Below are 17,700 nucleotides of genomic sequence, written 5' to 3'. Positions count from 1 at the left end.
CCGAAAGCCCTAATAAGCAGGCATGTACATAGAGTGAAGGCTATTGCTAAGCACATTGATTTGTGCTTCTTAGATTGTAAGCCGCCCTGAGTCTTCGGAGAAGGGCGGGATATAAATGGGATTTAAAAAAAAACAACTCCCAGAATTCCTGAATCAGCTATGCTGACTCAGGAATTCTGGGAGTTGACGTCCATGAGTCATAAAAGAGCCGAGGTCGCCTACTCTTGCCCTATACCATTTCAGACAAATGGTCCAATTTCTTCTTAAAAAATTTCCAGAGTTGGAGCATTCGCCGCTTCTGGAGGCAGGTTGTCCCACTGATTAATTGTTCTGACTGTCAGGAAACTTCTCCTTAGCTCCAGGTTGTTTCTCTCTTTGATTAGTTTCCATCCGTTGCTTCTTGTCCTGCCTTCGGGTGCTTTGGAGAATAGCTTGACTCTCTCTTCTCTGTGGCAGCCCCTGAGATATCGGAAGACTGCTATCATGTCCCCCCTCGTCCTTCTCTTCATTAAACTAGACCTATCCAATTCCATTTCCTTGTATGTTTTAGCCTCCAGTCCCCTGATCATCTTTGTCGCTCTTCTCTGTACTCATTCTAGAGTCTCAACATCTTTTTTTACATCGTGGCGACCAAATTTTGGCACGATTTTCAGTTCTGGCTTTGGGTTACTGTAATTCACTTGTCTTGTAATCAACCATACCTTTATCAACAAATAGAGCCAAGGATCGTTTTTTACTTAGAGGTTCAAGCCGAGGCAGGTCTGACACCAGGAATTGGCTCCAAATCTGATTCATGGCATTCTCTTGGATTGTCTTTTTAATTTTCTTCCAGGCCGAAACGCTTCCTTGTTCCTTCCACTTTCCATCTCGGCAGCCGGCATCACCAAGAAAAGGAGAGTTCCCTCAGACGATCCCACCCTTGCTATTAAGAAGCGACAATGGCAGAAGAACACAGAAGCCCGGCCAGCTTGGATCTCCAGCTGGACGCCGATCTGGAGGATGGGGTGAAGATTGAGGTGCAGGAAGAAGCAGAACCCAAGAAGGAGGTGGTGGAAAGGCCTCTGAGAATCCCCTCGGAGAGGGCCAACGAATCCCGGAAAAGCGTAACGGCGGAAGCCATTAAGCGGGAGCCAGAGGCCGACCCGGAAGACTGTTGCTTGGAAGTGGAAGAAGAGAAATTTATCATAGGCAAACCGTCACCAACTTCCGAGCCGGGGAATGAGCAGCTGCTGAGGGCAGAAGGAAGTAGCCATTCAGAGGCTGAACTCTCTTCTCTGGAGGAAACCTCCGACCCCGGGCTGCGTCGTCAGCGGAACAGGGTGACCCAGCCCCTCTTGCACCTCGGCGAAGGAACCCGGCAGTTGGTCAACAGCACCTCTGCGAAAGACAAAACGGAGTTCATCGAGGTGGAGGAGGAAGGCCTGGAGGTGACCGGCGCCAGCCTGGACATTGAGCGTCAGTGTTTCCGGCAGTTCTGCTACCAGGATGCCGAGGGGCCCCGCGAAGTCTGCGGCATGCTCTGGAAGCTGTGCCATCGCTGGCTGCAACCGGAGCGGCGTTCCAAGAGCCAGATCCTGGAGCTGGTGATCCTGGAGCAGTTCCTGACCATCTTGCCCGAAGAAATGCAGAATTGGGTCCGAGCCAGGCATCCGGAGACTTGCTTTCAAGCCGTTAGCCTGGCGGAGGACTTCCTGGGGCGTCAGCAAGGGACCGAGCGGCGGGAACGGCAGGTGAGGAGAGAGGTCGGTCAGGGTCAGCGGTGAAACTGAGCCTTCGCAAGGGGCGTCATGTTTGCCGCCCCCCACCCCCGAATTTAGCTAGAGAGAAGCAGCAGGTTAACAGCAGCGTTTTGTACCTTTGGTAAGGTGTGAAGCCGTGTGGAATTCTGGGAGTTGAAGTCCACCCGTCTTCACGTTGCCAAGGTTGAGAAACACTGGCCTAGTCCAGGGGTAGGCAACCTTGGCTCTTTTATGACTCGTGGACTTCAACTCCCAGAATTCCTGAGCCGGCCATGCTGAGGGGAAAGGGAGAGGTTTCCAAGCTGAGCCATGTTGGCTCAGGAATTCTGGGAGTTGAAGTCCATGAGTCATAAAAGAGCCGAGGTTGCCTACCCCTGGCCTAGGCCGCTTTATGACTCGTGGACTTCAACTCCCAGAATTCCTGAGCCGGCCATGCTGAGGGGAAAGGGAGAGGTTTCCAAGCTGAGCCATGTTGGCTCAGGAATTCTGGGAGTTGAAGTCCATGAGTCATAAAAGAGCCGAGGCTGCCTACCCCTGGCCTAGGCCGCTTTATGACTCGTGGACTTCAACTCCCAGAATTCCTGAGCCGGCCATGCTGAGGGGAAAGGGAGAGGTTTCCAAGCTGAGCCATGTTGGCTCAGGAATTCTGGGAGTTGAAGTCCACGAGTCATAAAAGAGCCGAGGTTGCCTACCCCTGGCCTAGTTTAAATATCACAGCAAAATCTTGAAAAACCTAACAGCTTCTCTCTTCCTCTTACATCTAAGAGAGTCAGGGTGGGCCAGTTTTGAGTCTTCTTCCTCACCCTCTTCCTCTGGACGAAGTTGAAATGTTTTTATAAAGGTTGCCCCATACCTTCTTCCTAGCTATTTTCATGTTCCTCTATGCCTGAGTGTTCACTTTTGAAATTTTGCAGGCAATTTTTTTTTTAAAAAAGAGAGGAGAGCGAGAGAGAGAAATTGGGATTGGGATTGGAAACAGTCATTTTCTCAATAGCTACTAAACGTCCTGGGCTGCCATTTTGAGACTAGGAAAGACCTCGGCAGCCATTTTGTACAATGCTTTCAAATTCCAGACGGGCAGGGAGGCTGCAAATGTTTGCCCCTCTTCGAGTCAGGAAGGCCCCGTTCTCTCCAGAATGTGTGGAATTTGTTTGGAATTACAGGAATGGAAGATTAACTGTGAGCTAGGAAAGATACCGGGAGCAGCAGCTTTTGAGGGCTTCTTTCAAACAAATCAGGAGGAACAAGCCTTGAGTGTTTCAAACGGCAGATTGAAGTCGGGGAAGGAGCAGGCATAGAAAAAAAAATACAGGCTGGTTCTGCCGTCTTTTGTTTCGGAAACCTTTGTGGAAACCAGCGGATGAGAGATTTGGATCAAAAATGAGATTCCTTTCCTTAAAAGCCAGCTGCCTTTGCAATATCCTTAGTGTTGTTGTGGGGGGATTTTTTTTCTTTTTTTTTTTTTGCATGTTTGCTTTTGGAAGTACAGGTGACTTACAGCACTTCATTTAGTGACCACTCAAAGTTACAACGGCGCTGAACAAAGCGGCTTGTGAACGGCTTTTCGCGCTTAGGATCATTGCAGCATCCCCACGGTCGCGGGATCAAAATTCAGAGGTCTGGCCAGTGACTCATATTTATGACCGGTTGCAGTGTCCCAGGGGTCGTGTGATCTCCTATCGCGACCTTCTGGCGGGCAAAGTTCCATGGGGGGAGCCAGATTCACTTAACAACCGTGTTACTAATTCAACAACCGCAGGGATTCGCTTAACGACCGTGGCAAGAAAAGCCGTAAAATGGGGCAACACTCACATTTTTTATTTATTTTAATTCCATTTATATCCCGCCCTTCTCCGAAGACTCAGGGCGGCTTACAAGCTTAGCAGTAGCCTTCATTCTATGTATATGCCTGCTTATTAGGGCTTTCACACACACACCCCAAGCGGCATTATTACAAAGTCAGCTTAATTGCCCCCAACAATCTGGGTCCTCATTTGACCTACCTCGGAAGGATGGAAGGCTGAGTCAACCTTGAGCCTGGTGGGACTCGAACCTGCACTAATTGCAGGCAGCTGGTGTTACTTAAGGAGGCATTAGCCCACTGCTCCACCAAGGCTCTTAATATAACTGTCTCGCTTAGCAACCGAAATGGTGTGAACGCAGATTGAGGACTACCTGTGTGCCTAAGGGGGAAGGGGGGGGAAGTCTCCCTGTGATCTCAGTTTTGAGAGGGGCTGCGCCCATCGAAAGCACCCCCAAGCCTGAGAGGGCGCTAGAGTTCCTGCTTTGCCAATAGAGTTCAGCTTCCTAGAAGCGTTGCTAGATGGGAATTCTTGGAGTTGCGATCTTAGCACATCAGGATGGATGTAGCGATAAGATGATCCAGGTCATTTGTTTGGGCTGATTTTCCGTTTTGCTTTCTCGTTCCATCCTTTGGGGGGGAAAAAATCAGCGATACAGGCAGCCTTTGACTTAAAACCATCTTTCAGCCCAAAATTCCTTTTCTTTTTTTTTTAAATTGAGACATTCCTTAAGTGAGTTTTGTCCCATTTTGCGACCTTTCCTACCGCGGTTATTAAGCGAATCATTGCAAAATGGGACAAAACCTACTTAAGGAATGTCAATTAAAAAGAAAAGAAAAGAAAAGAAAAGAAATTTTGGGCTGAAAGATGGCTTTAAGCCGGTCGTTAAGTGAATCTGGCTTCCCCGTCGACGTTGCTTGTCAGGAGGTCACAGTTAGGTGATCACACGACCCTGGAATGCTGCAGCCGTCATAAATACAAGTCGGTGGCCAAACATCTGAATTTTGATCATGTGACCGCTGAGTCATAAGTGTGAAAAAGGGTCACCAGTTACTTTTTTCAGTGGCGTTGTAACTTTGAATGGTCACTAAACAAATGGTTGTAAATCAAGGACTGCCCATACCAGGGGTAGGCCACCTTGGCCCTTTTATGACTCGTAGACTTCAACTCCCAGAATTCCTGAGCCAGCTTGGCTCAGCTGGGAAACCTTTCCCTTTCCCCTCAGCATGGCTGGCTCAGGAATTCTGGGAGTTGAAGTGCACGAGTCATAAAAGAGCCAAGGTTGCCTACCCTTGGCCTATACCTGGGGTAGGCAACCTCGGCTCTTTTATGACTCATGGACTTCAACTCCCAGAATTCCTGAGCCAGCTATGCTGACTCAGGAATTCTGGGAGTTGAAGTCCACGAGTCATAAAAGAGCCAAGGTTGCCTACCCCTGGCCTATACAGATACTACCGTATATACCAGGCAGTATAATAAAGTATCCGGCATACGCAGGTGTCCACTGTATAAGTAGCCCTCAACTAACAATGGTTTGAATTAACAGCATCCTTCAAAAAAGTTAGTCACAGCCTAAATTGGAGTTTAAGACCATTGTCCTTTCCGCACTGCCCTATGATCACAATTTGGGCATTTGGCGGTCAGTTCGCATTTGTGACAGGTTGCAGCATCTGTGGACACTTGATCGTGATTTGCAACGTTTTTTGCGACAAAACAGTAAAACCTGCCACGGCGTAAGGCTCCATCGATTCGCCCACAACGACTGCATGACTTAGGTTATGATTGCAGTGACTCAACTTACGATTGTCGTAAAAAAAATGGTTGTAAAATTGGATCCAGTCACGTGATGACTCAACTTACAACTGAAATACCTGTCCCAATTGTGGCTATAAGTCGAGGACTAACTATAGGTAGACCAGGGGTCTAGCAAACTTGGCTCTTTTGTGGACTTCAACTCCCAGAATTCCTCAACCAGGCACACTGACTGAGGAATTCTGGGAGTTGAAGTCCACAAGTCATAAAAGGGCCAAGTTTGAAGACCCCTGATGTAGACAGACCGTATTTTCCCAATTAAGGATGTATTTGGGGATTGGGCATAGAGTTAGGCTGGCAAGAGTGGCCCGATCCTCCTTAATCTCTCACTCCTTCCTTCTGCTGCTGTTGATGTTGGGTCTGGCTGCTTTTCCAGGCTCTGTGGCCCTTCAAAGAGGCAACTGTGGATTTCCATGGGTCTGCGGGGGCACCAATGGAGTCAAGCGAATGGCCGATGTTCAGGGAGAACAAAGAAGAGGATGTCCCTTTACTGGGTAAGGATTTCCCAGCCTTTCCACCCAAAACAACAAGGTAAAAGGTTAAAAAAAACTGGCATAAAAAGCAGAATTCTTCCGTTCCAATGACGTCGTGACATCGCTGTTCCACTTGCTTTGTGACACACCCAAAAATTCCCCTCCTGACCTCCAAAATGTTGACTTCCTTGCTCCAAGGATCATAAAACTCAATTTCCATTTCAAATACTTTCGATGTCATCCCTTTATTTATTTATTTAATTAATTAATTAGATTTGTATACCGCCATTTCCCGAAGGACTCAGGGCGGTTTACAGGGTAATTAAAACAAGAAATACAAAAGTTAAAAACGATTAAAAAAATTACAACAGTCCCTGAAAAGGTAAAAGCCCCCAATTAAAATTAAAATTAAAATTCAAGCTGCCAATTAATTGTTTTGATAAGAGGCCAGTACTGAGCTGGGTAGATTTCCCAGAGCTGCCCGTGCACTCTTGAGACAATCCTGGCATTGCCGAGTTTACAAAAAGCCTTGAACTGGCGCTACCCGTGGTTTTGACTCCCATTGGGGCCTTTCCTTGGAAGTCGCCTGCTTCCCTGGCAGAGACAAAAGCCACGTTATAAGGCGCCTATCCTTATTTCAGCCTTTGGGGCAAGCGAAGAATCCCTTCCCCCCACCCCCCAGTTCTAGGCAAGTTGCAGCGCCTTGAATGTCATCTGGCAGAGCAGTGCAGAACGCATGCCGGGATCCTGAACCGTAAGCTGTGTGAAGGCAAGTATATGTGTCTCAGGATAATGTTACAAAATCCAATCTGAGTCGGTCAGTGGGACCTGAGGTTTGTTCTTCCAAGCTTCCGGACTTGGGCTGGAGCCCATCCTCAGAGAAGTTTAATAATTTAATAATAAGTTGTCGATCTCCAGGATGTGTCTTGGAGACGGAGAAGTGGGTTCCAGCCCAAGTCTGAAAACTTGGAAGAACCAACCTCTGGCCCAGTGACTGGCTCAGGTTGGATCCTACAAAAGGTGTGTCCATAGATCAGGATGTCAGTGTTGCTAACATCGAATGTTCTTGCTTGACAACATAGGGAGATGTAGCCTTCCTTTAACTCTTATATTACTTTTAGAGCTAGAATTAGTGGACGCTGAGGGGAGTAGGGAGAATGTATCTCAAGACTGTTTGTAATAAGAGTAGAGAAGAATTTGGCGAGTTGTTAAACAGGAGGGAAAGTTTGCATTTTAAACTTAATTGGAGAATGTGATTTATGACGTTTAAATTAAAGGAGGGAATTGTGTTTGATACGATGTGTTCACAGGGGAGGAGAATTCAGTTCTTGGCTTCTAATATGTACGTGCCAAAGCTATGCAAGTATAATAAAAGATTCTTGCAAGGTAAACGATGCCTTGGAAGTTCTTTGAAGGACTGCATTTGTCGGAACCATGACATTAACCATGACACAGTCCCAAACTGGTGAAGGTAAAGTAGCAGGCAAATCTTGTTTCTTTTCCAGCTTCGGTGGAGAACCCGTACACCTGCTGGGACTGCGGAGAGAGCTTTTCGGGGATAGACGTGCTGGTGGCCCACCAGAGCATCCACACAGGCGAGAAACCCTTCATTTGCTCCAAATGCGGGCAGAGCTTCAGCCAACGTTCGCAACTGACCGCCCACGAAAAAAGCCACGTGCCAAAGAAGGCTTTCCCTTGTCCGGATTGCGAACAAAGTTTTAACAAGAAAAGTGGGCTCTTGGCTCATCAGAGGACACATACGGGAGAGAAGCCGTATCATTGCGTAGACTGCGGGCAGAGTTTCGCCCACAAGTTCGATGTGATCCGGCACCAGCGTATCCACACGGGAGAGAAACCGCACGAGTGCCCCGTCTGCGGGAAGAGCTTCCGCAACACCTCCGCGTACCACGTCCACATGAGGATCCACACAGAAGAGAAGCCCTACCCCTGCTCGGTTTGCGGGAAGAGCTTCCGGCATCGGGCCAACGTCATTGTCCACGAGAGGATCCACACGGGAGAAAAGCCGTACGTCTGCGTGGAATGTGGGAAGAGCTTTGGCGATGCGTCTTCCCTTCGGAAGCACAGAAGATCCCACACCGGAGAGAGGCCCTACCACTGCGCGGAGTGCGGGAAAAGTTTTTCTCAGAACGCCGGGCTGGTTCAGCACGAGAAAATCCATACGGGAGAAAAACCCTATCAGTGTCCCGAATGTCCCAAAAGCTTCCGAGACAAATCGGCTTTCGTGGCTCACCAGAGGACCCACACGAAGGAGACTCCCTACCGTTGCATGGTCTGCGGGAAATGCTTCGGCCATCGTTCCAACCTTCACAAGCACGAAAAAATCCACGCCCGGAGACAAATGGTCTGAGCACCGACGGGAAAGCGCTTCGTTCAGAAACCAAAACTCCTCTCGCATGAAAAGACTCATTGGCAGGAAACAGGCAGAATAGTTTTCGTTTTTCCACCAGGTACGCGTCGTACCTTCTCTCTTAAACTTCCAAGGCTGCATCGCTTTAACAGACAGCCGGAACAAAAAAGTGCTTTTATTATTATTATTATTATTATTATTATTTTGGGGAGGTAGACCCGATCGTATGAAGGTGAATAGGACCGATTGTCTCTATTGCCATTGTGGCTTTTTTTTTTCCCTTTTCCTTTTTCCTTACCTCTTCGATATTTTTTTTTTTTAAAAAAAACATATTTTAAGTGAGTTGATTTAATGAACAGCACTACTCACGTTTTGATTGCATGTACCCTGTAACCGGTTCAATGTGAACATTTTGGCTGGCTCTGGTTCCGGCTGGGTGCTCCTGCTCGCCGCCCGCAGGGTGTTGATTTGGCGCCTGGCGTTTGGGGAGGGGAGTGAGGAATGGACGTTGACGAGAGCGGATTTCTGGACGTGGGATGGAATCGAGTTGGCTTCCATCCTGAAGCGCTGACCCCTATCAGGAAAACGGTCCATGTCTGGGAGACACGTTGGCTGCGGAGGTCTGTGGTCCAAAGGCAGCCATGAATTTTTGGCATGGTGAGAGGAAGGCCTGATGGAATCGCCGTAGCCGAGGGTCTGCCAGAGCGAGCCCCTCAATCACCCTTGGTTTCTCGCTTCGGCGAGGATGAGTGAGCCAATTTCTCTTTCAGGAGGGCTCAACCAGCACGTTCTTGCCAGCTTCCGATTGGTGGATTCCCCCCCCTTTCCTTTCAGCCTTCCTCCTCCTCCTCCTCCTCCTCCTCCTCCCTCCACTCTTCCTTTACCTCAAAGTAATAGCAGGCATTTTTATTTCCTTTCTCTCTCGTCTTTGGCTTAACGCAGATGGAGATCCATGCTGTCGGACGCAAGTTAATGGACCTTGGCTTATAGTGAATTCAATATAGGCATCGTAGAAGCTACTTTATTTAATCGTTTTTTTCTCCTGCAGCCCGCTTCATTTCTCTTCGGATCTCTCTTTCGTCACATTTAATAAAGTCTTTCTAAATTGGATTTTTGGTGTCAGCCGCCTAATTTTAAATCGGGGAGGGCGGGGCAGGGAGTTAGGGCGCCCTGTGTACTGTGGTCTAGGACAGGGCTTTTCAACCTTTTCACCCATTGTACCACTTTTAGGATCTGGCAACATCCGAGTACCACCAGTCGCCTAGCAAGGTGTCAAAAACCTGATGACCCCCCTCCCCCCAAAAAAGGAAAAAAGTGATGAAGTACAGGTAGTTCTCGACTTACAACCGTTCGCTTACTGACTGTTTGAAGTTACAATGGCACTGGAAAAAGTGCCCCCCAAGCCACAGCCGAGCAAGACACCTGCCTGCCCACCTGGCAGCACTCTTCCTCCTGTTCGAGGTTTTCATTGTTGTGAACATTTCTGTTGAGGATTGGCAGCAGGGGTGGGTTGTGGGTGTTTGGTTTTTATTCCCCCCATCTGCTGGGTGGTTGCAGCAGGTTTTGGTCACTTCACATGACTCTGGGACACTGACCGTCATAAATATGAATCAGTTGCCAAGCATCTGAATGTAAATCACAAGACCCTGGAGATGCTGCAACATTCCAGCTGATCGGCACTTCTTCTGGGCTCAGCAGAAGCGCCGGGATCAGCGCCGAGGTCCAGCTGAAGCCTGGCGCTGATCCTGGCGCTTCCGCTGAGCCCTGACAGCCCCGAAGAAGCGCTGATCCTGGCGCTTCCACCCAGCCCTGCAGCTCCAGCCATCTCTCGCTCAGGCTTCTGTGGTGCTGCCACCGGTTCAGCTCATTCCCCCGCTACCACTTTGCTAGGTGCCAATGTACCACAGGTGGTACCTGTACTACTGGTTGAAAACCCCTGCTCTAGATCAGGGGTCCCCAACCTGTGGGCCGTGGCCTATTGGGCAATGGGCTGCATGAGGGGCTAGCCGGTGCGTGCGGGGAAGTGTGCATGCCGCCCCACTCGTGTGGGCATCGCAAGCGTGGGCGTTCGTGGTATCACGCCTGCAAGCGTTGCCGCTAATATCGCGGGCATTCGCAGCCCCACTCATGCGAGCATTGTGGGCGTTTGCAGCTCCGCTTGCACGAGCGTCACTGCAAGCATGGTGGGAGTTTGGAGGCCCAATTGCTCAAGCGTCGTGAGCATCACGGGTGTTCACGGCCCCACACGCACAAGCAACGGGTGTTCGTGTGCATGCATGCTTTCATTCCCCCCCCCACATGGGACCATCCTTCCTGCTCTAGGCCGCCAACCCTGAAAGGTTGGGGAACTCTGGTTTAGGAAGTCCCGGCGGCCCGCAGAAGGGCTGAGTGTTCAAGATCCCACTCCTTAACCCCGGATCCCTGTTGTGTTTCTTGTTCTGGTGGCAGAGATTGAGTCGGCCTGTATCGAGGATGGATCGAGTAGAGTTGCGCTCAGCTTGCAGATCTTGGAAGGGGATGAAAGAGGGTAAGGTTGGCGACAGGTTGTTCCTGTTGAAAATTCATAAATTTCCTAACAAGACACTTTCGGAGATAATACAGGTACTCTCGTTTCCCCAAAAGTAAGGCCTACCCCCAAAATAAGCCCTAGCTTGATTTTGGGGGGGGGGCTAATATAAGCCCTATCCCAGGGGTAGGGCCACCTTGGCTCTTTGATGACTCGTGGACTTCAACTCCCAGAATTCCTCAGCCGGCCTGGCTCAGCTTGGAAACCTCTCCCTTTCCCCTCAGCATGGCTGGCTCAGGAATTCTGGGAGTTGAAGTCCACGAGTCAAAAAGCGGCCTAAGGCCAGGGGTAAACACCCTTGGCTCCTTTATGACTCGTGGACTTCAACTCCCAGAATTCCTGAGCCAGCACATCTCAGCTTGGAAACCTCTCCCTTTCCCCTCAGCATGGCTGGCTCAGGAATTCTGGGAGTTGAAGTCCACGAGTCATAAAGCGGCCTAAGGCCAGGGGTAGGCAACCTTGGCTCTTTTATAACTTGTGGACTTCAACTCCCAGAATTCCTGAGCCAGCATGGCTCAGCTTGGAAACCTCTCCCTTTCCCCTCAGCATGGCCGGCTCAGGAATTCTGGGAGTTGAAGTCCACGAGTCATAAAGCGGCCTAAGGCCAGGGGTAGGCAACCTTGGCTCTTTTATAACTCGTGGACTTCAACTCCCAGAATTCCTGAGCCAGCATGGCTCAGCTTGGAAACCTCTCCCTTTCCCCTCAGCGTAGCCGGCTCAGGAATTCTGGGAGTTGAAGTCCACGAGTCATCAAAGAGCCAAGGTTGCCTACCCCTGCCCTATCCCGGAAATAAGCCCTAGTTTTGGGGCAAGGCACACACTTAAAAATCAAGCTAGGGCAGGGGTGTGGAGTGTGTGGATCTGCCCTATGTGCACCCACCTTCCTCGCAGCCAGGTCTCTCCTCGCAGGCCCTCTTCTTCTGAGGCGTCTTTTGCAGCCAGGCCTCCATTTCTCAGACACAGGCCTTTCCAGAAGGCCTCTGCAGCCGAGAACCGAGCTATGGATTCAATCCATAACTTGGTTCTGCAAGACCTCTGCAGCCGAGGACCGAGCCGTGTATTGAATCGGTACTCGGCTGCAGAGGCCTTCCGGAAAGGCCTGACTGCGAAATGCCGGCCGAAATGCAGCTGCAGAATGAAGCTGCTCCTTCGGCCACAGAAGAATTGGCCCGGCTGAGTGGGCTGTCGGTGCCGGAGGTAAGACATTCCCCGAAAGCAAGACCTGGTGCCTCTTTTGGAGGCAAAAAAAAAAGTCCCAGTCTTATTTCCAGGGAAACACAGGTAGTCCTCGACTTATGACCACAATGGAGCCCAACATGTCTGTTGCTAAGTGAGACATTTGTTAAAGGAGTTTTTTTTTTAACCCCATTTATATCCCGCCCTTCTCCGAAGACTTAGGGTGGCTTACAATCTAAGCACAAATCAATCTAAGCACAAATCAATTAGTTTTGCCCCACTTAACGACCTTTCTTTCCAGAAGTGAATCACTGCAGTTGCCAAATTAACCCGGTTGTTAATTCAATCCGGCTTCCCCATTGACTTTGCTTGACAGGTGGTCGCAAAAGGGGATCACATCACACACACACACACACACATACACACGGACACTGCAGCCGTCATAAATATGAGTCGGTTGCCAAGTGTTTGAATTTTGATCACAAGATCATGGGGATGCTGCAATGGGCCTAAATGGTTTAAGTTGCTTTTTCGTCGTCGTAACAGTCACTAAACCAACTGTTGTAAATTGAGGACTACCCGTATTAGTGCTGAGGAAAACAGTGCTGAGAACGGGAGATACTTATGACTGAAAACATCTTTTTTTAAAAAAAGTACTGGTTGTCCTCGACTTACAGTCAATCATTTAGCAACCATTCAAAGTTACAATGGCACTGGAAAAAGTGACGTTATGACCATTTTTGCACTTAATGACCGTTGCAGCCTCCCCTGGTCACACAATCAGAATCTGGATGCCGTGGAACCAACATGTGTTTATGACAGATGCAACATCCCAAGATGACCGGATTGCCATTGGAGATCTTCCAAGCCAGCTCCCAACAAACCAATTCAGTGGGGGAACCTAGTGTTCTGTACCAGCCTGCTACCAGCCCTGCAGAAAAGGCAGGGACAACCCCTTTTACAAGAAGGCAAGAGGCTGGAACTAAGCCTGCCAAATTTATGGATACAAAAGCAAACAGAACAAGACACGAACCATGAAACAGGAGCTATTCAAGCGGTTGCCTTCAGCAAACCAGCCCTCCCACACATTCCCCTTAAATACAGTTCAGGGCGTGGCTTCTCTCTGCCTCCTTCCAAGGTGCCCCATTGCCTTCCTCTGTTTACTCCTACTTGACTGCCTCCTGCGTCGGGCGTCCTTGAACAGGGCCAGCTGTGGGTCATCTTCATCCACGCTGTCAGGCTCACACAGCTGGGTCTCTGTCGTGACCAGGTGGGAGGGGCCTGGCTGAGGGCTCTGTGGAGCCTCAAGGCCATCATCAGCAAGCTCTTCAACACCCCCCTCCTCCTCTGAGTCGTCCGACCCAACTGCCAAACCCACAGGCTGACCCTGAATCACAACACCTAGATAGTCGAGGGTTACCTGTATCGTGGCAACTGCGAGTGCTTTGTTTTTACTTCCCATCAAAGCAGAGTTGAAGCCTGGCTGGGGAATTCTGGGAGTTGAAGTCCACACATCTTAAAGCTGCCCAAAGCTTTATGAACTTAAAGGATGGTGAACTTAAAGGACTCTATGAACTTAAAGGATAGTGGGTTGTAAAACCCCAGGGATCACAATAGTTTTCCTCTTTCTTTGGGGGGGGGGGAAGCTCACTTTGAGTTTGAATTGATCCAGTGTTGGTGATTCCCACCCGGCAGATGCCTTGTAAATTCAGCTTCTCCTTGAGGTCTAGTACCTTGTCCCAGCAAACGATTAAACAATAAAAGACAGTGATTACATGTGAGAGTTGAACAACAGAAAACATTAATTCTGGATAATCAACTGGGAGACAAACTCTGCACCAAGGGGAAGATCAAACAAATTCCTGACAAACCAGCAGTGTGCTGCAGCTGCCAAAAAAGCCAACACAGTGCTAGGCTGCATTAACAGAGGAATAGAATCAAGATCGCGTGAAGTACTAATACCACTTTACAATGCTTTGGTAAGGCCACACCTGGAATGCTGCATCCAGTTTTGGTCACCACCATGTAAAAAAGAGGTCGAGACTCTAGAAAGAGTACAGAGAAGAGCAACAAAGATGATTGGGGGACTGGAGGCTAAAACATATAGGGAACGGTTGCTGGAATTGGGTATGTGTAGTTTAATGAAGAGAAGGGTGAGGGGTGACATGATAGCAGTGTTCCAATATCTCAGGGGCTGCCCCAAAGAAGAGGGAGTCAAGCTCTTCTCCAAAGCACCTGAAAGCAGGACAAGAAGCAACGGATGGAAACTAGTCAAGGAGAGAAGCAACCTAGAACTAAGGAGAAACTTCCTGACAGTTAGAGCAATTAACCAGTGGAACAACCTGCCTCCAGAAGCGGCGAATGCTCCAACACTGGAAGTTTTTAAGAAGAGACTGGACAGCCATTTGTCTGAAATGGTATAGGGTTTCCTGCCTGAGCAGGGGGTTGGACTAGATGACCTCCAAGGTCCCTTCCAACTTGTTGTTGTTGTTGTTGTTGTTGTTGTTGTTGTTATTATTATTATTATTATTATTATTATTATTATTATTATTATTATTATTATTATTATTACCTAGCAGACAACCTTTGTCTCCCCAAAAGTAGAGAAGGGAACTCGGGGATTAGCCATATTGGATCTAATTCTCACTAACAGAGATGAACTGATAGAAGGTGTTGAAGCCACAGGAACCTTGGGGGGGGGAGTGATCATGCAATATTAGAATTCAACATTCTGGAAGCAGAAGCAACACAAGAACACAGTCAAACTAGAGTCTTGGACTTTAAGAGAGCTAATTTCAATAAACTTAAGAGAGAGCTTGGGAAGGATTCCATGGATGAGAATCTCAAGGGGAAAACAACTCAAGAAGCTTGGGAAATTCTGAAAAATGAGATAAGAAAAAAGCCCAGTCTAGCACAATACCAACAAAGAAGAAAAATAACAGCTTTCAAAAGAAACCAGCATGGCTGCATAAAGAACTCTCTGATAACTTGAAAGATAAAATGGACAAGTATAAGAAGTGGAAAGAGGGGCACATAACTAAGGCAGAATATCAGCAAATAGCCCGAGCCTGCAAAGATGAAGTGAGGAAAGCCAAGGCTCAGAACGAACTAAGGCTTGCGACCAAAATAAAAAATAACCAAAAAAAAGCTGCTTTCAACATGTAAAGAACAAGGAAAGAAGTTAAGGAAATAATTGGTCCATTAATGGGGGAAAGTGGCAAGAAGGTGAGAAGCAACAGGGAGTAAAGCAGAACGATTTAACTCGTTTTTTTGAATCTGTCTTTACACAAAGGAGGAAAAAAACCAGTCCAACCTATCAAAAACAGCACCAATAAAAAACAGATTAGAAACACAAGTTAAGATAGGCCAGAAAATGGTAAGTGAGCACCTGTCCAGCCTAGACGAGTTCAAATCACCAGGACCAGATGGATTACACCCCGAGGTTCTCAAGGAACTGGCAGACGTGATCTCAGAACCACTGAACTATATTTTTCAAAGATCCTGAAGCACCGGGGAACTACCAGAGGACTGGAAAAGAGCCGATGTAGTTCCCATCTTCATAAAAGGGAAAAAAATAGATCCAGGAAACTACAGACCTATCAGCCTGACCTCAATACCTGGGAAGACTCTGGAAAAGGTAATCAAACAACGAATCAGCAAACACACCCAGGGGTAGGCAACCTTGGCTCTTTGATGACTCGTGGACTTCAACTCCCAGAATTCCTGAGCCAGCATGGCTCAGCTTGGAAACCTCTCCCTTTCCCCTCAGCATGGCTGGCTCAGGAATTCTGGGAGTTGAAGTCCACGAGTCATAAAAGAGCCAAGGTTGTCCTAGCCTATGTACCTGTCAGACCTGCACCAGTCCAATCCCTTAGGAAAGAAAAGCCCTCGACTCCATTTGGTTAAAGCAAAGGGTTCTTTTACTAAGTACGAGTCTAAAGGTTAGCTAGGCACTAGACCAGGGGTAGGCAAACCTTGGCTCTTTTACGACTCGTGGACTTCAACTCCCAGAATTCCTGAGGTAGCCATGCTGAAGGGAAAAGGGAGAGGTTTCAAAGCTGAGCCATGCTGGCTCAGGAATTCTGGGAGTTGAAGTCCACGAGTCATAAAAGAGCCAAGGTTGCCTACCCCTGGCCTAGGCCGCTTTATGACTCGTGGACTTCAACTCCCAGAATTCCTGAGCCGGCCATGCTGAGGGGAAAGGGAGAGGTTTCCAAGCTGAGCCATGCTGGCTCAGGAATTCTGGGAGTTGAAGTCCACGAGTCATAAAAGAGCCAAGGTGGCCTACCCCTGGCCTAGGCCGCTTTATGACTCGTGGACTTCAACTCCCAGAATTCCTGAGCCGGCCATGCTGAAGGGAAAAGGGAGAGGTTTCAAAGCTGAGCCATGCTGGCTCAGGAATTCTGGGAGTTGAAGTCCACGAGTCATAAAAGAGCCAAGGTTGCCTACCCCTGCCCTAGGCTGCTTTATGACTCGTGGACTTCAACTCCCAGAATTCCTGAGCCGGCCATGCTGAGGGGAAAGGGAGAGGTTTCCAAGCTGAGCCATGCTGGCTCAGGAATTCTGGGAGTTGAAGTCCACGAGTCATAAAAGAGCCAAGGTGGCCTACCCCTGGCCTAGGCCGCTTTATGACTCGTGGACTTCAACTCCCAGAATTCCTGAGCCGGCCATGCTGAGGGGAAAGGGAGAGGTTTCCAAGCTGAGCCATGCTGGCTCAGGAATTCTGGGAGTTGAAGTCCACGAGTCATAAAAGAGCCAAGGTGGCCTACCCCTGGCCTAGGCCGCTTTATGACTCGTGGACTTCAACTCCCAGAATTCCTGAGCCGGCCATGCTGAGGGGAAAGGGAGAGGTTTCCAAGCTGAGCCATGCTGGCTCAGGAATTCTGGGAGTTGAAGTCCACGAGTCATAAAAGAGCCAAGGTTGCCTACCCCTGGCCTAGGCCGCTTTATGACTCGTGGACTTCAAGTCCCAGAATTCCTCAGCCAGCACGGCTCAGCTTGGAAACCTCTCCCTTTCCCCTCAGCACAGCCGGCTCAGGAATTCTGGGAGTTGAAGTCCACGAGTCATAAAACAGCCAAGGTTGCCTACCCCCGAGTCCTAGAGGCAAACAAAGTCATGCTCCCATGTACCACAAACGCGTCAACTACAGTTAGATGTTAGCTTAGCCTTGCTGTGCCAAGTCAGCCAGCGATTCTCCGCCAAACAGTTAAGGTGAGAGAGTTTGAATTCCTGGAGGGGCAGGGGAAGGGGGAAAAAAATACCCCAAAACCTCCGCAGGTGGGTACAGAAAGCGCTGGGAAACAAATACCCCCCTCCCCCCAAAAAAAATAATAGAAGAGAAGGAAAGCCGCTTCTTCCGATTCCGGTTCCCGAGGGAAACTTGCTTTTGGTGTTTTTTTTCCCCTCCACACGCCTGGAAGGGAAAACAGGCAGGTGGGAAGGGCTCCTGGTGCGGGAGCAAAGGCTTCTTCTCCCTGCAGGCTGCAATGGCAGGCAGATATTCCACCGGGGAAGCTTTTGGGACCGGGGAAAGGATGGGGGAGGCAATTCTGTGCCTTGGGTGAGGTTGCCCTGAGCCAGGCTTGGCTGAGACCGTATTGGCCGACTAGTCACAAAAGTGTTCAGCCAACATGCTGAGCTCTCATAAACCATGGGTTTTATCACAAGAAGAGGGAGCCAAGCTATTCTCCAAAGCACCTGAAAGCAGGACCAGAAGCAACGGATGGAAACTAGTCAAGGAGAGAAGCAACCTAGAACTAAGGA

At 49.0% G+C, this 17,700-nt stretch overlaps 2 protein-coding genes across 3 annotated transcripts in view; both read left to right on the top strand.

Annotated features, from left to right (window-relative positions):
• Positions 1-9,304, top strand: part of LOC310636506 (uncharacterized protein) — a 32,589-nt gene extending 23,285 nt beyond the window's left edge. The window contains exons 2-4 of one of the 2 annotated variants that reach the window (XM_083356422.1): positions 833-1,730; positions 5,730-5,847; positions 7,332-9,304. In XM_083356422.1, coding sequence (XP_083212548.1) covers positions 939-1,730; positions 5,730-5,847; positions 7,332-8,194 — 1,773 coding nt within the window. In that variant the 5' untranslated portion in view covers positions 833-938 and the 3' untranslated portion in view covers positions 8,195-9,304. Of the gene's footprint in view, positions 1-127; positions 1,731-5,729; positions 5,848-7,331 lie in introns of those variants that run through there. The other variant, XM_083356421.1, reaches the window with a different exon arrangement.
• The window catches only part of LOC310636470 (uncharacterized protein), a 356,270-nt gene that overhangs the window by 317,760 nt on the left and 20,810 nt on the right, over positions 1-17,700 (top strand). The gene's annotated exons all lie outside the window — the stretch shown is intronic.

Source organism: Vipera ursinii, assembly GCF_947247035.1.
Source record: "Vipera ursinii genome assembly, chromosome: 2".
Taxonomy (NCBI): domain Eukaryota; kingdom Metazoa; phylum Chordata; class Lepidosauria; order Squamata; family Viperidae; genus Vipera; species Vipera ursinii.
The sequence above is the reverse complement of the archived record's forward strand: the minus strand, read 5'-3'. Positions and strand labels throughout refer to the sequence as shown.